Raw genomic sequence first — 22365 nt, 5'->3', positions numbered from 1 at the left:
GAATACTGTCATACAAACATGTTCCCCATGGGCTTGCGATCATTAGAAAAGTCACTGGATTTGCTTCATGTAACTAGGAGTTTCGGTGCTTGCCTCAGAACTGCTTGTCCACTACTGTTACAACAGCACCACCCAAAGCCAACGTTACTTTCCATAATCCATTTATTCTGAAAGAAGTGACGAGAAGCTTACGTCTAGAACTTACTTGCTTTGTTGAAGAATAGGATCAAGACCCAGTCACCGTTCTTTTTGCCCGTGTTCTGAACACCATCTAGAGATGAGGAGGCGTCAGTCCTCTTTCTCCCACACACATCTCTCTGCTGGCTTTTGACCTAGGTGTCCACCAGCTGTGTTTAGCTTACTGGGTTCCCAGGTAAATGAAAAGAAGCTGGCTTTGGATTTATATGTAAATTATCACGGTGTACCCATGGCTTAAAAGAAAGCACAAGGTAAAGGTTTAAATTAATTTGCAGACAGCTATCTTCTTTTTCCCTGCTTTCTTAAGGCTCTTAGAGGATTTGTGCAGAAACTCTGGAGTTGGAGCGCTGGTGTTCCCTTAGTCTTGTGTTTCTGTCCACAGTTACTTATACACGTAATTGTTGTCATTTTCGAGTGATGAAAACTTCTTCCTCACTATATTGCTGCTCATGTCTTCTGTTCCATCCTTCCTGCTTGCTACTAATTCATTTAGCAAACCAGCGTCTTTTAGCGGGGGTGGGGGAAGCATATGCCGCTCTGTGCCATCAGGTTTTATTGCCTCTCCTTGCCAACACAAGGTTCATAATTAGAGTAATAATTACCTTTTCAGGGCACTGCCTCAGACATCTCATTTCCTTTCATAACTCAAGAACAGCCTTTTTTCTCCCAGCAGGTGTGAGATATTACCTTAAACTTTTGGCATCTTATTAGAATCATCTCATTACTTGACTGGTCTCCACGCTTGCTTTCTTCTCGGTGTACTCTGTGACTGGACAATCCCTGACATCTAGAAGATACTTAATGATTGAATGAAGCCAATTTGTCAATCCAGAGAGATGAGTATCATATACTATGTATCCAACTCAGACAGTTGAGTCTAGGTGTCATGGGCCTGATCGATGCTAAATTATGAGTTAGTAAAATCTACTTAATCCCAATGTTACTTGAGATGTCAAATATATTTGATAAATGCTTGAAAAAGTCATTTTGTTTTTAAATGTATATCTATATTGTCTATTTTGTTTTGTAAATGAAGTTTGATTCTAGAAACTGGAGTTTACAATATAAAATATAAACTATCTTTTCTACGTCATAAAAGCATGCTAACTCTGAACATGAGCCATACCTAGACAAAAATGCATATTAGAGGCATAGTTTTATATACTTATTCTTTTTAAGTCTACAATACCCTGCCAAAGGATCATTTGTGTATGCCTGTGCTACTTATTTTAAGAGTTTTTTCTAAAGTCCGCAATTATTATGAAACTCACATTTTCCAGTATTTTACAGCTTTATCTGTCTTGTTTAGCACACCCTAAAGCAGTTATGTAGCTTTTTTTAATATGCTAATTTTATCTTGTGCAGCCTGCCTTGACAGCATACCTTTTTATTGATTAAAATTCCAAATCTATGTTGAGGACTAGAATTTAATAATATAAATATGTTAACTAAGATAAAAGAACATTAAAAAGTATTTAACATTATTATGCAAATGTATTGAAGCATTATAAACTTAACATTTGGTCCGCCATTACATCAGCTTGGCCCTGGTTATTGTGGTTTAAGAAGACTGTATTTAGATGCTGACTCAAAACAAGACATTATTTTTAGATATCTCCACTCTCTCTCCCCCTTTCTATTCCCAAGTGTCCAAATTTAGGTGCACAAAACACAGAATTCCAACCTTACAGCCAACATGAAAGATTCCTATCTTCCCTAGTTTTCAATAATTATTTATACTTTTGTAACTATATATTCCACTAATGTAACAATGGAGCCTGAAGCTTTAGCTATACTCATATACTCTGAGAAGCTTTAAAACTTTTACTTTTGGGAATAAAACTAAAAAGATGAAATACAGAGCTATTTCTCAGTGTAGTGGAACAAAATAAAATTATCCTCTCTTAAAATAAATGACAGTCAGGGAAAGCAATTTTTTCCTGTCATGGGTGAAAGCTAGGGAACACAAAATCAGCATTTAAAATGTTAACTCAGTGTTTTAAATAAAAAGCTAAAATGCATTGTACATTATCTGTTCCCAGAGATGATTGCAGATTCGTGTTATTAAGTCCTGCAAAAAAAAAATACATAATGTACTTGACAGATGGAACTATAAAAACTAGAGATGGAAAAAAGACATATTAGGTCATGTTTTAAAGTTTTCTTTTTTGAGGAGCCTCCATTTTGCATTACTTAGTTTAATCAACTCAGCCATCTTGAGTCCATGTTCACAGGCATGCAAAAGAACATAAATCTTTGATATTTGAAGCAATGATGAAGATTAAAAGTCCCTAAACCTCTGCAGTTTTATCTCATTAATCTGTAAAGTTCTAGTGGGAAAATCGTGGATTAGGAATCAAAGTTTCCTCCTAAGCCCATCATTGACACTTCATAGCCTTCTACCTGAGCAAGTCACTTAATTTTTCTGAGCTTCTGGTTCTTCATTTGTAAAACAAAATTTCAAATGCCTGCTTTATCTAAATCATGGTGCTGAGGATGAAAGGAGTCAAAATAGGCTTAATATACTGTCTGTTTTACAAGTTCCAGGTAGGTCCAGTTATAATTCCCATATTGCAGATAAGGAAAGGATGAGAGAGGCTAATAAGTTTGTTGTTGAAGGTCACACAGCTAGTAAGTGAGAGACCGAAATCTAAAATCCTATGTCAAAATTCCAGCGTTTTTCAGCATTGGCATTATTGACATTAGGGGACTGATAATTCTTTGTGTGTGTGTTTGTCCTGTGTAGCATCCTAACCTCTATCCCCTAGGTGGCAATAGCGTCTCCCAAGTTGTAACAACCAGAAATCTCTCCAGACCTTGCCAAATGTCGCCTGGCAAGCAAAATCTCCCCAAGCTGAGAACCAGTAGTCTGTATGATTCCAGCGCTAAAGTTCTAAGCCACTTTATGAAAATATTTATCGGTGTCATTGTTATTCTGAGTGGTTCCTGGTTGGGATACTCCATTACATAGCAATTTTCAGAATTAAAAAAGAGATAATTGGTTTTCATCTGTTGTCTTCCTTTCTGAATATTAGCAGTGACATTGTCTTCTTTGGAAGATCCCTGTAAACTTCTTGTAGAAGCTGTCACTTGACAGGGACACTGTCGAAAGTGAGCCAGAAGTCAGACTCAACAGCCCCTAAATTCCCTCCCCCTGTAATTCTGTGACCATCCCTAATGGCCCAGCTGGTCTCTCTTGAACAGTCCCTTCTCATCTGAAATATTTATGGGCTTCTGATATCTGTTACCGTCTCAGAGGCAAAGGAGAGACACAAGTATTTTCATAACCATTATCTCATTTAATCATCACAACAAGCCCTTGAGATCTGTATCAATTTTCCGTGTTTACATTTTGTTTAGGCATCTTAACCTTTCTTCTTTGCCTGCTCCTTCAGCTTTGGTGTTCTCATTGCAGAACTTGATATAGAAACTCAGCAGGAAGTTGATATGGAAACTCAGCAGGTACCTTTCTCACCAGCACTGTATGAAGAGTAACATCTTTCTGAATTACTCAACATAAAGCAGATGTTTTCTGGCCTGCATGATTCTTCCTTTTTCCTGTCCCCATAACAGGGTTCCAAAAATACATGCCTCCTTTGGCTGCATTTGGGGACTTAAGAACAAACTGCCCAAGAGTAGAATGCTTTTAATTCTGTTGCTCATTCTTTGTCCCAAAAAAAGCGTAGGATGACCTTCTTCACCCTCCCACACTTCTCCATCATTTATCTCTATCTACATCCCACTCTCTTCTTGATATTGGCACAGTCCCCAATTACCACCTCTCAACTAAAGCTTTCTTAACATTTATGATCGACTTTATTATGTCTGCCTTTCTGTTCTTCAAAACTATTGGCAAATTAGATGCATTTGATCGGGGTCTTATTAAATAGTCTGAAAATGTTTTGTACCTGTATGAATTAACATTTTTTAAGACACCGAGTTTTAAGATTAATTGCTGCTGACAAGCACAATAAATATAATTGAGTGTGATTAAAAGCATTAGCGTGACCTGAGGAGAGGCTGGTGTAATTACCGACAGCGATAAGGAACCGTAATTGCCCACGAATCTTTAAAACGCAGAACTCGGCTTCCAGAAGGTCCAAACAGCTGTTTGAACCAATGGGAAAGAGAACTGAATTATTTCCCAGCAACACAACTTAGGGCCTCTTAAAACTTTATTTTTTTCTTTCTTTTAAGTGCATGTGAATCATTTTAATTACTCTATCGTTTCTTGAAAAAGGACTAATTGGCTCCTGCCGTAAACTGGCAGTGTCTGGCCAGACTGAGTCATTTTTTTTCCTTTTAGATCAGTGCGCATTCTTATTGACCAGACTTACTTGATTCTGATTTGACATGCATTCAGCCATTTCATCATGTTATATAAGTAAAGCATTGTGGGGTTTTCTTCCTTTCCCAGGTGGCCTTTTTGAAGATGTAACTGTGGGAGCCGAAGCATTTCTGTCTGCAGCGTGCAGCGCACTGGAGGTTGGCAGTTGGCCCAGTGGCCAGTGATTATAGAGACTAGAACCAGAGCTACAGAATGAGAGCACAGCATTGAAGTTTTGAGTTACTTGTTTGCATATATTCTCTAAGAGAAGAGTTAACTTTAAATCTTCGAAAAACCAAGGCTGCGAAGAAAGTCACGGTAACAAGTTCAGGTAGGTGTAGACGTTACATCTCTGTTTCCCACAGAGAGGACTGTTCACCTGTGTCAGCACCTCCTGGAAGGATGTTAGGTGGTGGAGACCCATCTGTCCTGCGTGGAATGAATGCAGTGAGGGACTTCCACTGGTGAAACTGAATATTAACTGCTGTAAATCCTAGGAAATATACTCTCAAAGGACTTCTCAGGCTCATTTAAAACAAATGTTAAAAAAGAAAATAGAGAATTTTGTATACTTTATTCAGAGGAGAGGCTCGGTAACTAAATATTTGTTGAATAAGCGATTTATCAAATTAAAGGTTTTCCCATTTGTGTAAACCTGCATGTATTCCTTTTGTTCTTTATTTCCTTTTCCAGATACTATGGTAAATCAATCAGTATACCTCCCTGGAATCGTGGTATTGAGTTATCATAATCCTTGTGTGCCAAAGCAAGTGGCGAGGAAACCATGGACTGAGAATGATAGCGCTAGAGGGAATCCGACAGAGCACAGGCCAGCTCCTGACTTGACAGAAAGGTTTAAGACTTGCCTGTGATCACACAGTCGGAGCAAAGCTGGGACTTGGAGACCCTCCTTTCCCACTCCACATTCAATAGGATGCCCTTTGGATTTGCAACTATACGTGCTGATTCTCAAGCCTGTTGGCGCTAATCCTAGGCTACAGGCCACCAGTACCTCTTTATTCAAAAAACCCTGAGTTTTCTGTCCTCTAAGTTTCTAACTTAACAAGGTATCAGTGGCATTGTGATTCGGTGAACATGTCATGGTTTCTTCCTTGTAGTTGAACCAAAACTTGTGCCTAATCAGCAAGGCAGTGGTGTCACACATCTCATTCTGTAGCTGGTGGACGGACATAGGAATACCATCCATCTGTTTCACCCTGCAGAGTCATTTTATTAAGCACAGTTTGAAACAGTCAAGTTCTTAGTAATATGTCCAAGATTCACAGCCATAAAGGAGAATTAGTTTGGCTTCACTTAAACTACTAAACTCCCAAAACACCATGCTGACCTTCAATGCTTTAGATTTCTATCTGTCGGTACAGAGCAGATATTTTCAACCTTGGCTCTATTTACATTTTGGGCCAGATTATTCTATGTTGTGGGAGACGACGGTCCTGTGCTGTTAGGAAAAAAACAAATCTTTTACCCTACACCCTCCTAGGTTCAGTGGCTGGGGCTTACAAATCAAACTCATAAAGCACATTATCAACAACAAAAAAAGTTTAATTACTTTTAAATAATATATCCACACAGGAGTTTCACAAAGACATGAGACTCTAGGAAGTGGTCAGATGATTGAGGTTAATATACCATCTTAGGCTAAACAAAGAAAAGGGAGGTTTGGGCTTCTGGGCTGGGAGATACAAGTTGTAAGAGGATAAAGGGAAGAAATGTGTGGTTCATGGGGGTTGTCTTGTTATGCAGATAAGAGTTTCTCAGATAATGATAAGAGTTGTCTCTAGGAGTAGCTCTCTTCCTGGTACAGAGACATCTTACAAATGGAAATTCTTTTATAAATGTAAATTTCCCTTACAAAAGAGGCAATTTATATTTTTAGACTGTTAAGGGAAAGTGAAAAACTTTTCCTGCCTTTGCTGGTTTTCAATCATCATTCGCTCAAAATAATTCTGATGCCAAAGTGGCAGGTTTTGGGGTGACATTCTGGTCCCCTTCAGTGCATTGGAGGAATTTCAGCAGCAGCCCACCAGATGCCAGTAGCCCCCTCCCTAAGGTGTGACAACCAATAATCTCTGCAGACATTGCCCTGATTGCCAAAAGCAACCCCAGTTAAGAACCACTGCTATAGTGAATGTGTCTAAAAACAAGATTTGGTAACTGATGGGGTTCAGGGAAAGTTACCCCAAAATATGCCATTTTGGCATGTTGATTATTTGAATTAAAGTTACTTAAGAAACAGCCAATGCAAGGTGGACACTCGGACCCTCCTTTGTCCCCCAGGAATAAATCTTCCATGTGAAAGGTACCCTGTCTGTACCAGGCAATAGAGAGACATCCTTATCACCAGAAAGAGTGAATTCTGGGCTGAAAAGTCTGCATAAACAAACCTTGTTACTTTTCTAATTTACTATCCCAAGCCCAAACCTCTTTGTCTTGTCAATTCTTCACAAATATGTTGTTTCTTTGTCTAAAAGGCATAAAAGCTGTGTGATTTGGTGACTTCTTCCAGTCTCATATTTCTATGAGCTCCTGTACATAAAAAATTAATTTTTTTTCTCTTGTTAATGTCTTATGTCATTTTAATTATTAGGCCGGGCAAAGAACCTAGTTGGGAAGAAAGAAAACGTTTTCCTCCCCTACAACTGCCTAGAGTTGTGTATTGCCAATGACACGGCCATTACAAAATCTGAGACCTTTTCTGGCTTGTGATCAGGACTTAGTATACTACTGTTTTCACAAATGAATGCTGATGAATACCTTTGTGTGTGAATATTTCTGAAGAGTTCAGTTTGTATTGGTCTCATGTTGGAGAGTGGAATAAATGAGATGAAGCAGACTTCAGCCTGTACATAAAATAGAATTTTCTTCTGAGATAGTTTTTCTCCCTCTGGAAAAGAAAGAAGTTGTTATACTAATATTTGCTTACAGTTTAGGTTGAAGGTGCTCATGATCCAAAAGATAACTCTACCACTCAACTCAACTAGAAGAATATCCTGATTTACTAACCTTGTCTCTCTAAGTAAAATCAAGTTGAGTCAAATGCGGGTAGACCCCTTTAGCTCTGTCTGGAGTCGTAGGAGGAACAAACCAATGAGAGCTGAGCCCGCCTTCGTTCTGACGGCACAGGTCCGGAGCGCTAATGGAGCGGCTATGAGAAGCTCCGAGGGAGGTGCAGGAGTCAGAAGAGCTCACATACGTGACAGACTTCTGACGACAGAATGCAGCTACCATGGGTGAAGCTGTATCTGTCATGCAACTTAGAATCTTGTCATGGTGACGTTCTCAAGCTCAGCAGGTCTCCATTGGTTCTCCCAGGGATGCGGAGGGAGGGCCAGCACAGCTGAGGCCGGGCCCAGAGTGAGCTGTGAACATCTAGACACTGGGTTGGGAGGTGAGAGGAGGATAAAATGCCTAAACCTGTGAGCGTTTACTTCATGGCCACAGGGAGTAGGAAAAGAAGGGACGTGGGAGCCTTTCTATCTATCTTCGCTTTGCCTACATAAAGAGACAATTGCCGAGAGGGATTATTAAATCATTTAAATATGGTTCTGCGCATTTATTTTCACTTAGTATAATTGTCGTACGTAGATCCTATTGAAAACTTCTATTGACCATCCATTTTGGCAAACCAATGTCTTAAGTTTATTTCATGTATATTTATTGAACACCTACTACATGCCAGGCATGGCTATGGGTACTGCAGATAGAATCAGTAAAACAAAATACCTGCCCTCATGGAGCTTACATTCTTATGGGGCGGGGCAGTAAAAAAAAAAGAAATACTGTATTTTGTTATAAAATATTATGTTATATCATAAAATAATATAGTTTCTAAAAAGAATAAGTACAATAATGAAAAGCTGGATAAAGGAAAGTGTACTGTTTCAGATAAGGATGTCTAAATTGAGATTAAAGTATACTTTTGGTACCATACATGAACACAGTTTTTCAGCTCCATCAAGAGTAACTGTGGAGATACATTATTAAATGTCAACGGATTGCGTACAAACCACAACCTTATATCATTTTGCACATATCAGTGTTAGCACCAATATCAGCAAAGCTTAATTCAGTTGATTACAGAAAATTCTACTAGAACCAGGCACTCAGATTCAGCCCCTATAGTAAAAAGAGATGAAAAGGTTAAATGGTCCTGTATGATAAATAAAGCCAGCCTAATTGTTGTCCCAGAACATTTGTTCTTGTTCTTAGAGTATAACAAAGACTAATTCGGACCCAGTTCTCAATGTAATTCAGAAATGTAGGGATGACTGGTACATCTTTGTCTGTAGTTAGAAAAGCATTAACATTTATCTGACACATCAGAGGGGTGGTTCCCACTAATTGCTTATCTAAGAATTATACACATTCTTAAATAATCTTAAATACTCAAGCACACTCAGCGTGACTTAACAATTTTTCTTTGTTTGCCTCCTGAGAGGTGCTTTAAGCTTCATCTACTGAACCAGAGTTCATCATTATTCCTTAATCTGGGGGGGAAAGTGGAAAGGAGTTACCTGGACATTAAGTGTTTTTAAGAGGTTAAGTTCTCTGGTTCTAAGAGGAAAAAAAAACAAAAACAAACAGAAACGCTAGCTCTAAACAAAAATTTTTAAAAGCATCCATCCTGTACTGCTATTCTTTTAAAACTAGGGCTCCATTTTCATTCAGAAATAGACTAAGCCAATTTGTTTTCAATCCTGTCATAGATCAATTAAGAAGCATATTTTCAGGGCCCCACATCTATTCCAGGGCCCTTTGGCTACAAGGTGCTGTGAAGCAGAGTGCAGGATTTGCGTCTTAGTTCTGCCGCCTCGTAGACCCACCTGTAATTTGCCACAGCCTTTCTGGTCAGAATGGGGACTACTGATAAGACTATTGTGTTTTCATTATTCATCTTTCTCCCCTACCATCCACCCCCTGATTAGTTTCTTTCTATAAATCTTTTAATATTTTTCTGTGCTCTCTTAACATTGCATGGATTAAAACTTGTTCCTCTGAGTTTGTTACTTGTTTTGAAGGAAAAAATTTAGGATTTTTATTGCCTTATTTGTTTATACACACTCTATTAGCATATTGGGTGCAAATTTCAATACGTCTACCAAAAGACCCAAATCAGGAATACCATAAGTCAGTGACTTAATTTAATAAAACAGTCAGAGCAGTAGATTGCCTATTTGGAAGCCTATTGGGAGTTTCTGGCTGAAACTTTCCTAAACTTAAGAAAAATAGGACTTGTTACCATTTGTCCAAAACACTTCCAGGTCTGAGGAGGCCAGAGCAGGCTTTCTGTAGACTTAAGCTGGGGAAGGAATTGCAGAAACAAAGCACTTTATAAGTACCCGCAAAATAATGGAATCTCTTTTACTTCACCGGTTCTTAGGAAACCAGTGCTTGGGAACAGGAAGCAGATTTCTCTGACCCGCTCCTCCCCTTACATTTCGCACCCCTGTCCTCATCCGTCCCTAGGCAATACCATTTCGAGGAAAATGAGTCAGAAGTGCCAGCCATGGTTACGTCCTGCACTCCCTTTCAGAATCAAGAATCAAGACTTAAGAGTTGGTAACTCGTGTGGCCTCTTTACTTGATACTTTCTCCCCATAGGATGGTGACTATCAAGATTAACCATCATTAGTTTTATGTTCCATAGTGTATATTAGACTCAAAAAGTAAAGCACCCATTTCTACTTTCTGAAAAAATTATTCAGTTACATTTCCTCCCCCCACAAATATTCTGAGTAATAAACTCAAGAAAGGGTACTGTAAATTCTCTCGATTGTTCATGTGACTATAAAGTTTAATGTAAATGTGAAGAAAGAATTCTTGAAATAAGGTTCATAAAGTAACAAAGGAATTGAAATAAAAGCCCACGTTTTATCCAACAGAATCTGAGAAGTAATATCAAGAAGAGAAAAATTGGCTGAGGTTCTTCTCCTCATCAAGCACAGGCAGAAGATGTTGTTTTATTGTTGATATTAAGAGAGAAATAAGTTGAAATATATATATATATATATATATATATATATATATATTTTTTTTTAAATCTAAAGAAATCACCAATAAATTGTAAATGTATGTGTTAGAAATCGCTAGAGGAAACAAAGAAAACTTGATCAATAAAACACATTTCCTGTGTATCTTTTCAGCCCTGTGATAATTGTTCAAGGCAGTTTTAGAAGAGCCTGTTTCAATACTTGTGTTTATTTGTTTCTCTGCTTTAGCCTATTGAGCCAAGGGTGTTTTCCAAATAAAGGCTGCTGCCTGTGGAACACTTGGTGGTTGTATTCCTTGCAAAGCCCATAAAGTGTTTCTGAAATGTATATTGTCATTTGACCTTGTTTTTAATGGAATTAAAATTTAGAATGGAGGTGAGAAAAAAACACATGAGAAGAGAACCCTACAAACCACTGATATGGACCCTGATGGCTGGCTGTAGGAGTCCTAAGAGATCCCTTCCAATGAATGTGGTCAGAGAAGATATCCTTGTTCGCATGAGGCAGGATTTGGTGTGGACTTTAAGTGATAGTCATGCTTTGGAAAGACAGGAAGACAGGCATTTAGGAAGAACAGCATTTCAAAATGGGAAGAACATTTTGCTAGACTGGAGGAATTGAGACAGGGCAGTGAATAAGATAAGAAAGAGTTCTCATTAGATTGTGGAAGTCACATGATACCAAAGAACCTTGTCCTTCTTGTTGACTTCTCAGAGGTCAAGCACAAAAATGAAGAGAAAGCACATTTTTCTTTTGTGCCCCCGAAGTCTTCTTGAGCTCTAGGATTTAGATGCAGTGGTTAAGAGTGAGAGGTTCCTAGAGTCAGACTACCTGGGTTGAAATGTCAGCTGTGTAGACTTGAGCTACTTCCTTAATCTCATGTTTAAAATGAGGGGGTAAAAATAATGTCTGTCTCATAGAGGTTTTTAAGTATTACATGGCTTAATGCATGCAGAGTATGGAGAACAATGCCTGGGACACGGTGCGCGATACATCTTAGCTATAGTTGTTCTATGAATTTGCTGCTTCCCCACCACTCCTCTTCCCATCGCCCATGAAATTTACTGTCTGAAATTTGAAGCACAAGAATGACATGATGAAAGTGATGCATTAGAAAAATTAACCTGGTGGCAGAGCGCAAGGTAGACTGAGAAGAAGCGAGGATGATCTGTTGTTGCAAAACAAGGAGAGACTTTCTAGTTCCCCAAAACGGTCAAAGAATGTCTTGGCCAAATAACTTTGTCCGTGTTTTTTCCTATTCCACTTTTAATTATTTTTGAAGGCCATTAAAAGTAAAATAGGATACATACTTTTCCATTTGCTGTCAGCTTTGATCTAACATGGGGCAGGATAACCCATTCTAAGCATTTTCACATAGACCTTTTAAAATGACTTGTTCTTCAGAGTCCTGTCTTGAGAGCAGAAAAGTCTTTTGCAAAAATCATTAAATGAGGAAAGGAATGCATCCCAGAAGTTTCTGACCAGGCATCTTACAGGAATGCCCTCTGGACTAAAGTTCAATTTACCTCTTTTTCCATTTCCAAAAGTACCGGAAATACTTTTTGTTCGTTGTCACTGGTTCTCAGGAGAACAAGACAGAGTCTACATGGTAAACAAACCCTATTCCCTTATATTCTTAATTCTCTTGTGTATTTTTTCCCCTCTCTTATGTTCAGAATTATGCTGTGGACTCACAGCCATGTAAAATATGAGTGGTTGACCAGAAATAGCATAGATGGGAAAGAAGTTGTTGAATATGTTACTAAATTTCAGGTAAGTGATCACTTTTCTTCTTAGAGAATAATTCAGCTTATTTTTTAAGTGAATTAGCACCTAACGTATGAGTAACCTATGTTTATATAGTCTAGGTAATCCACTGCAGCATAAGGAAGTAGACAAATGGGCCAGATGAGCGGGAATACACCGCATTTCTCTGGTTCTTATCCTCACCTATTGTTGGAATTCCTGCAGCTCCCTGCAAAATACTCTAATTATATCTAGAGTGCCCTAGTCTATCATCTACCCCATGACATCTGCCATTTTTTACCTTTTTTATCCAGCATCATTTGGTGCTAGTGATCTCCACTGCTAAGGTGTCCACAGCCGGGCTGTTCTGTGTGAAGTGTGCTGCCTCTGCTTCCTGGATACCACCAATGGAGCAAAAGGGTTCAATCGTCTCAGAAACTTGGATAAAGATGCTGAAGTTCCACTGTGCTGTGCAGGGTGCAGAAGTAGGGAGAACGTCGATTCTTTTCGTTTGGTGTTACACTTGTGACTTGGATCCCAAAGCAGTGTCTTCCTGCACTCCAGTGTCTATTATTATGGAGTTTTTAGTAAAACTTCTTTATCGATTTTTAAAATTTGAAACCCCCATCACAGCCCAGTGATTGGACCTAAAGACAATTTTTGGGTACCAGACACTAAAATGCCATTTTTGAACCAATCCCACATGCAGAATTCTCTCTTTTTTGAAATGAGCTTCTCCCAGGAAATCTCTTGGTCCCTCATATAGACAGACTTAAGCCAGAAATCCCAGATGTTAGCACTGTTTGAGTTCAAGCAGGGACTCCAAATTCATTTATATTTTTGACTTTGCTGCATTTACAACAGTACTGCAACATAAGCTTTAACCATTTTTTCTTTATTTTTAAGTTTCCAAGCACTTATACAGAATTACTAAGTTTGTGGCTATGGTTGTGGTGAAAGTTTATTGCATTCAATGGACTTTTGCAACTACATTCTGTCCTAGAGAAGCTGTCTTCTTTATATCTTAGGTCGTTCGATTTCATTTTATAGAGAAAATTGCTATGAAGCAAAACTTTCATGTAGAGTTTCCAATTGAACTTCAGGATCAATTTATAATGATACTTGTGTTTTATTTTGTGTAATAAAATTAAGCAACAGTTGAACTTTTTGAAGGGTGAGAGCCCCTTGAGAGCAAGTCCAATATTTTCTTCATCTTCTTAACCCTGTGCTTTGCATGATACCTGATGCAGAGAATGCATTCGATAAATGCTGGCTTCATAAATTACTCTGTTGGAGACATCCATATTGGAAAACTAGGAAAGTTTGATCAATAGGGCATGATCAATTTGAGTCAATCTATTCTTACAAAACGTTTATGCATTTTTCTGACTATGAAAAGGTTCTGTGTCCTTCAAGGTGTATTTTCAATATCACTTCCTCTCAGAAACATGTTTCTTATCAGTCCCAGCTAAAAATATTTTTTTCTCTTTTGAAAATATATTTTTCAAAAGTAAAATGGTGAAATCTTTGGTCCTATTTGAAATGCATCAAAGACATTTACCCATGGCTATAAAATGCAGATGAAATTCAATCTTGATGTTCTTAGTTGAATGTAACGACCAGTTTTACAAATCCATTCTGAGTCCTGACTCTTTCCTGTCCTGGTTTGGAAACTTTGTGTAAAGTGGCACTTTATCTCTTATTAATTCCAAAGATGACAGACACAGGATTTCATTGTCTAGTTAGTAGAAGCTGTGTTCTCTGATTAGCTGCCTTGCCTTTTTCAAAGTGTTGATTTATTGGGGCAGAGCAAGCACTGGCTTTGTATGTGCTGAAAGGAAACTAGGGTAAGGAATAATTTATAGTTCTCGCTCTGCAGCTGAAAAAAAAATAAAGGTTACTTTCATTATATTGCTTTGGGAACTGTTCTAAAACAAAAGAAAGATACTGTAATAAGTAGAAATCCATCGAATGACATTGAGCTACTGTTTCAGTTAACTTGAAAAAAATGTTAAAAATCATATTTTAAAGCAGGTTGGCCCTTCTGAACTCTTATCTTAATTTCACAGAGAACAATGTCTCTTCCAGTTTGGCATCAGGACTGCAGGGTAGCTTTCCTGCAGCTCCCAGGCAAGTCACATTTGCCAAAACAAAGCGTGAGTGGAAAATAGTGGGAAAAAACTGGCTGGTAGCCCTTTTCACCTGGGAAAATGCTGCCAAAGAGGTTCAAATGAGAAGTGCCAAGGAAAAAGTTCTCAACTAGCCACAAAAAGAAAAAAAAAGTAACAAACGTTAGACATTACCAAATTTGTTTGGGCATCCCACGCTTTTGTTTTTCTCCTTTTAATACCCAATAAGGCCTGGATTTTGGCAAGGTGTTTTGCAACATGACCACTCTATTAAAACATATTAGGAAAGCCTCACAGAATCAGAGTATTTTCTGTAACAGGATAAAATCTGGATTTCTCCTTCTGAGCCAGGCAAGACTTTGTTTAATCATCACAGTGAGTGTGCAAACTCTTTTCAGTATCATGGATAATCCCAAATTCCAACCCTGGCTTCTATGGTCAAGAGGATTTAGGATTTCAAGATCTTGAGTAGGGAGTAAGGTGAACAGTAGGGATGAGTTCCATTGGTGGATGGGTGGAGGTGAGGGTAGGAGAACATTCGAAGCAGAGAACAGCGTCAGTGGCAAATGACAGGAGGTAGGAAAGTTCAGGGTTTTATTAGGGGAATGGTAAATTATCTGGTTTAATAACAAGTAACATTTTTAAGCACTTACCATATGCAAGGTACTAACTTACTTATTGGTCAAAAAAACATACAGAAAATACATGCAGGAAACAGAGGCTTAGGGAAGTCCAATGACCTACCCAAGGTCATACAGCTAGAGAGTGACAGCTAGTATTCAGTCAGGTCCAGAGCATGAACTCTTAACCAACGTGTTTTCTGTAACCTTTCAGTTGTGACAGAGAAGAGGGACTTTCTGGGAGGAGGAGAGGGTGGTAGAGAAGTGACATAATCTGGAAATTATAAAGCACTCAGCCTCTTTTTCTAATATCTTACTGGGCATCGCCACATGAATATAGTATCTGCCCTTCAAATCCACCTGGTCTAGAAACCAAGCTCATTATCACTTCCGTCTTCCTGGGCAACCCTCACCTGGCAGTCATATCAGAGTTGCAATATCATCACAGCCCAGCCACAGCCTTGGAGTCGAAATAGGCCCCCTCCCTCTCAACCCTTCCCTGTAAGTCCCTCTGTCCAGCCTCTTGTGCCACTCCAGCTGCGGCTGCTCCGCTTCCCACCCTCGCTAGGCTCACCTAGGCTAGTACAACAACCTGTTAATAGAATTGCCTTTCTCCCTACCTCCTGGCCCCCAGTGCATCCTGAAGAGGCCAGCTAGAAAATTTTTAGAAACCAAGGCTCAAACATCTCACTTTTCTCAAATCGGCACGGCTCCCTGCAAAATCGCCTGCAGAATTCCATCCAGATTCCTTAGCCTGGCTTGCCAGGCCCTCCACAGTGGGGTCCCAACTTACCTTTCCAGCCTTATCTCACCCATGTCTTCTTACTGATGTTAACTTTCCGAGACTCTCCTGCAACCTGCCTTATACTTATTACCCCTGTCAGAAACATCCCATCAAACTTCTTAAAGCCTTTCCTCATGCTCCCAGATCAAGCTAGTAATCCCCATACAGGCTCTCCCATAGTATTTTGCTTATATACCTCACACTTCAGATTCTTTCATTCCCTGCATGACACAGACTGTTGGGTTTAACACTTTCTCCCCAGGTAGATTACAAGCCCTTTATGATAAATAGCACTGTCTTACTTCTCGGTGTGATTCTATACTTAGTAGTAAATTCACTGAAATGAATTAAGCTGAAATAAAAACACACTTGGTCCTGAGTGGAGGCTGCCTTCAAGAACTGATGGGTCTCTTTCTTCTTCTCCAAGGATCATTTTTGATACACAGGGAGTAGGTGGTTATGAAGCCACATGGGACAGGGTGGTTTAGAAACATGCCCGAAGTTTTCACCACACAAAGTGCAAACCAGGTGAATTTATTGAAGGAAGGGAGGGTTTACAGACTTCTTTACCTTGGCATATTCTTATTGTGGAATATCTTTTTATAAAAAAGAGAGGTCCCAGGTCATTGTCTGTGAGTGTGTGTGTATAAAATTGGCATAGGTCAAATTTGACAGACTAGGACACCACACAGAAATGAAATTCATAGATTTTATAACTTACATACGTAATTTTAAAAAATCATAACCCACTGACTTCAATACAGAGAAAAATAGAGGAAAGTGACTTATAATAATAACCTGCATTTCAATATGTAAGTGATCAGTTTAGGGACTACACTGCGAGACCTAGTGAAGTTGTCTGTGCTTATGCCATGAGTGTGACAGCCCCACATGCAGACTCATGCAGGTGGGTGATCGCAGTGACTCAAACACATGAGTGGCATTACTGGGAAAGTGGCAAGCAGGACAACGTGCAATCTTCTCTCAACTTACATAGCAGTTGTAAATGTGGAAAATTCCATGTGTACTAAAATCATACATGTTTTTATGTATACAGTAGAGTTTGATTCTAGACTCAGAAAATCAAAAACAGATGTGTCACCTAAGCAAATACCTGGTAAAACAGTCGAAAATTGTGTGGGATGTGGAACAATTCTTTTTTGGGCAGATCTCTTATGGAACATTTAATATTTCTGGCTCCCCCTAAATGCCAATAGTAAACCCAAATGTTAGGGCAATCAAAATTAGCCCCATCAACTTCCAAAATGGCCCCTGGCAGGCAAAATCATTCCCAATGAGAATCCTGACCTAAGTCACTGGGTTTATGTGAAAGGGAACTCAAGAAGAGTAGTGAATCACCAAAGTGGACTTTCTAGAAAATAGTAAAATCAGAACTACAAGTATAACCCATGTCTCTTGACTCCTAATGCAGTGCTATTTTGTTAATCAGGTATATTCATACACATATAGCTATATATACATATGTTACATTTATATATATTCACCCACATGTAATGACATTGCTTCTGTTGAAAAACCATCTAGTCAGCATTTGTTCTGACATTTTAATTAAATTTAGTTCAGTTATACTGCTTAACTCAAGTAAACAGTTGTGTATGTAAACGTGGACTAAAGGCAGGAAAATGCGTTTCTTCATTATTACAGTCTCTTTTATTTACAATCATATGGCTGGCTAGGTAATGAGACTACCTTTCCACCGAAAGCAACAACTTTCCACTAAAGAACACCTGCAGAGTTAGGGAAGTCTCCAACCATCTTTCTGACACCAATTGCAAATTGAGGGTTTTCCACAGTACCCACAGGTTTGAATTTGCTACATTTCACAGAACTCACCGAAAGTTGTTACACTCACGGTTATGGTTTATTTCAGCAAAAGGATACAGATTAAAATCCACCAAGGGCCGATTCCTGGGGCAGAGTCAAGGGAAGTTCTACATGTAAAGCTTCCATTTCCCTCTCTTGGTTGAGTCACAGATAGTGCTAACTTCTCCGAGCAACCATGTGCAACAATATGCAGAATATTGCCAGCCAGGAAGCTCACCAGAGCCTTGGTGTCCAGAAGTTTTACTGGGGCTCAGTAACTTAGACATGGTTGACTGCCTGTGTGGCTGACCCTTCAGAGCTGACACTAAGAGAGAGACTCAGAGCCCTCACCTTAAATCACATTGTTAGATGATTAGTGTGACAGACCCTTAAGCAAATCAAAACACTCTTTTCAGGCAGTGCATTCCAAGGGCATAGAGATCACATCCCAGTGGGCAACAGTAAAGGCCAGACCTCTCTTTGAGTAAGGTTAATTCTTTATAATACAACAACCTAAAATGCTACAAAGTATTTAAAAGCTTTCTTTTTAAGAGCATCAAAGAACTAACAAAATAACAATTATTAGTTCAAAATTAAGTTTAAGTGGGACCCAGAGAGATAGATAAGCAAATCCCTAAAACCACTCCTGCCTTGAGGACAATTGCAAGTCCTGGTGGGCTTGTCCAGCTGGCTTCAAAGGTGTGGGGAAATGAGACAAAGCCCAAGATGGGGAGTTAAAAGGGACCCTTCCGCTCATAATGTTGGGACCTCAAAGTGGAAGGGTAAACCAGAAATATTCGTGCTATCCTCCAAGAGAATGCAAGGACATTTACCTGGCCCCAAGCAGTGATGGGAGGAGGGAAACATATCCGTGAGATATAACAGCAAGTTAATCCTGACATAGATTTGCAGCCCAAACTCCCATATTTGCAATCCAGTAAAACTCAGACTGTGAATTTTGTTTAAGATGGCCTTAAATTGGTAGTGCCTCCAAGCACTTGGCAGAAGCAAATTCTAATCTTTTATGGAAGAATGCACCTTCATCCTAGGCCCCAAAAACTCTCACAGATAATTTTCTGAAGGAAATGAACGTCTTACAGTAAAAAATATATATATATCTAAACACATAAGGAAGTCAGACACATGAGTAAGAGCCAACAGAATAAGCGAGAGCAGAAAAAGGTTCACAAATACTTCAGATATTGCAAGTATCAGGAAGACGATAAAAGAGCTGTGCTTCCTATATTTAGAGAAACTTAAAGTCCTAGTTACTACCATGTGTATTAGGAGGGCTCAGAAAAATAAATCTACATCTTAAAATATTCCAAAATTTGAGCCTCTTCCCCATAATACATACATATAGACTCATAGAAATCATCAATCGTCTGAAAATGTTTACAGAGATGTGTATGAGCTAAATTGGCTATTGTCAGAAATACATTCTCTCTAACCTTTGACTCTTTGAACAAAAAAAGTGGAAGTTTTATGATTTATATTACTCAGTGCTATTGAAAAAAGAAATGTAAATACAACTGTTCCTCACTTAACCTGCCTCACTTTAGACATAAAATAGATTGAGTCTGCTATTTATTAGCTATTTGCCTTGGGAAAATTATTTAATAACTTTAAGTGTAAGTTTCTTGTGAAATGAGCCAATAGCAAGGACCCAACTTTTAGTAAAATGAGGATGAGGTTGCTATTGACTTCCTAGGAGCATTTACTGTAAGGAGTAAATGAGACAATACATGTAAGGTGCTTAGCATACCTGGCATATAAGAATTGATCAATACATGTTGGCTTCTTTTTAAAAAGGAAAATGTAATGTTTAAAAGAGGATAAACTATGGGGCAACAATTCACTTGAAAAAAGTATACAATATGGCATTCCTGTAAACAGTGGTAGCTCTAAGACACATTGATTAAAATATTCCTTTACTGCTGAATAGACTTGTCTGCCACTGAAACAGGGAGGAGAGCCAGTGGGGACCGTTTATAAGTTTTTACCTTGTCAGCCCATTATATTGGGTTGTCGGAAAAGTCATGATGCGTTTTTGCAACGAAAAACATAGAAAAATATGTCATGACTTTTTCGACCACCCAGTAATCTTTCCGTTTCCTCTTCACTTCTCACTTTCCCCTTCTCTTGGTCCCATGTTCTTCTACTCAGTAAACATTGAAAGCAGCTGGACACATCCTCAGCAAAATAACATTTCAAACACATAAAAACTATTTTATTACCTTTTCTCTATTGTTCGTTGAGTAAATCCACTTTGTCAAACTTTTCCTGTAGTCAGACTTTTCCAAAGCTATTATCATTACTATTTTAGAATATGTGTATGTTTTATCATAACCCACTTAGGTGTAGAGCCCAAGGAGGACATTTTAGTGAGTGATGGTCTGACTAAAGCTGATTCATTTAAAAGATGAATTTCCTGCTCCAACTTAGGTTTTCTAGTAGTGTCATGCCTACTTTTATTCTTTCCAGGGTTGGCAACTGAAAGAATATGGCCTCTAAGCTAAGTCCACCTATGGCCTGTTTTTGTAAATAAAGTTTTATTAGAACACAACCACATGCATTCATTTAAATATTATCTATGGCTGTTTTCTTGCTACAATGGGTTGAGTACTTGTGACAAAGACCTTATGACACACAAAAGTCTAAACTATTTATCATCTGGCCCTTTACAGGAAAACTTTGCTGACTCCTTGCTTTAAAATGTTACTATGCTACTGATGCTTGTTTACCCAGAAGCTTTCTCTCTCATCTCATCTCTCTCTACAGCTCCCTCTTGTTCTCTATGCTCAAGCGACACTGGTCTTTAAGCTCCTAGAACGCACCCTGACCTTTCCTGCCCAGGAATTACCACAGGATATTCTCTTGGCCTGGAACCCTCCTCTCTGTCTGGAACAGGCCTTTCTCCAAAGCTGACTGCTTCTCATCTTTTATGACCTAGCTCATGTCACCTCCTCAAAGAAGCTTCCCTGACCACTCTACCCAACTAGTCCCTTCTCTCACACCAAGCTGTTCTGTTTCAAATTGCTCTGTTCTTTCATTTCAAAGCATTTATCACAATTGGAAAATAAGCTTTTATTAGTTAAGGCCTCTCTCCCTGCTTGTCTATGAGCTCCATGTGTGAGGAACAACATATGTTTTGCTCACCACTCTATTCCCAGAGCCAAGCACATAATAGGTGCTCAATAATTAACTGCTGAATAAATGAATAAATAAGTGGAAAATTTGCATGTATATCGGCCTTCTTTTTATTTTGCAACTTGGATTTCCTCTTGCAACGAGCACCTTGCTCTGATAATCTTAGTTATATATATTTTTTCCTTTGCTCCAAATTATCAACATTATGCTATATTTAAATTTTTTATCTCCTTTGGGATAATTTCTCTCCTAACTTGATGCCATCTGCAAACTTCATGAATGCTTTTGGATTATTTATGTGGCTAGGAGCAAAATGAAGAAGATAGTTGGATTGACTACTGTGCTACCTTTGGGTCATTTCAGCAATAGGAACAGTTTTCACTGAGAAAGTATTAGCTCATCCCTGACTAGGAAGCTGGAAATAGTATATTAGAATATTAATGAATACCTTCTAAATTGCATAATGTTTGTTGCTGGAATATTTGTATGTTGATACCAGTATGCATTTTCATTTCTAGAAAAGCCTTCCCATAATCTCAAATTGATTACACTTATAAAGTATTCTCTAATTATAAAAATTTTCCTTTAAAACTGTCTGCAGTAAATGCCTCTTCAGAGTAAAATGAGATGCAAACAAGTAAATAAAAACTCCTTATGCAATGTTCCAATTATGGCTCTGATTAGCCTGGATTTCTGTTTTGCAGTGATGGCTCTACTGAAATGAAAGCTTTGCTATTGCCAGTTCCACTGTACAAATCTCTTTACCTATGACTTCTGCAGGTCAGCCTCTGAGTAAAATCCAACAGCCCCTTAACAATTCACGAACAATATGCAGAGGGGGAGAGAACTTAGAGCTTGTAGGTTGAGCCAGCATTTCTGAGTGCACCTCTTAGACCGGAGGCAGTAGCATCACTGGGAACTTGTTGGAAATGCAAATTTATGGGCCCCAGCCCAGAGCTACTGAATCAGGAGCTGGGTAGGGTGGGGGCAGGGAGCGGAAGTCAGCAATCTGTATTTTAACAAGCCCTCCAGGAGAATCTAATGCAGATGAACTACTGAGGTAAGCAGAAAAAAATTACCCCTAAGTAAATAAACCCAGGGTAAACCCAGATAGTGTTTCAGTGGGAAACTTGTGAGTTAACTCACTTACATAAATTGCAGAGCTTCCCCAGCTGTACGCTAAAGAGTGAGGCTTGTCCAGTTGGATCCATTCTCTTCTAATACCTGCTAAGACTGCCTCTGGGATGAGTCTCGAAAAGTCAGTGAGTTCCTTCTGTTTTGGAGAGATCTTCTGCAGATTGGTTTTTACACTCACTTCTCCTGATTCAGATGTCAATGATAATTGGGTAAGTCATATGTCAGTGAGACCTTTCTTTTCTGTAGTCTGCATTGCACACTTCCTTGCCAGACCTACGACCACCTCTACTTTTTTTCCCCATTAAAATTGACCTTGGGGCTCCTCTCATTACTCTTTCTCTATCTTGACTTCCTTACCTTATGGATGAAATGGAAGAGATTTGGAAATTCAGAACAGTGGCTCTCAAACACTACTGTGCATTAGGGTCGCCTGGAGGCT

The 22365-nt window shown here is 38.8% G+C and overlaps 1 protein-coding gene across 1 annotated transcript in view; it reads left to right on the top strand.

Moving 5' to 3' along the window:
• UBE3D (ubiquitin protein ligase E3D) overlaps nt 1–7925 on the top strand; it is a 139946-nt gene extending 132021 nt beyond the window's left edge. Inside the window, exon 11 of the mRNA XM_019652468.1 lies at nt 4616–7925. Within this exon, the coding sequence (XP_019508013.1) occupies nt 4616–4636 (21 nt within the window). The 3' untranslated portion in view covers nt 4637–7925. The remainder of the gene's footprint in view (nt 1–4615) is intronic.
• The last annotated feature ends 14440 nt before the right edge of the window (nt 7926–22365 follow it).

This window comes from Hipposideros armiger, unplaced genomic scaffold, assembly GCF_001890085.2.
Source record: "Hipposideros armiger isolate ML-2016 unplaced genomic scaffold, ASM189008v1 scaffold_180, whole genome shotgun sequence".
Classification (NCBI taxonomy): Eukaryota; Metazoa; Chordata; class Mammalia; order Chiroptera; family Hipposideridae; genus Hipposideros; species Hipposideros armiger.
This window is presented reverse-complemented; position numbering and strand designations above follow the sequence as displayed.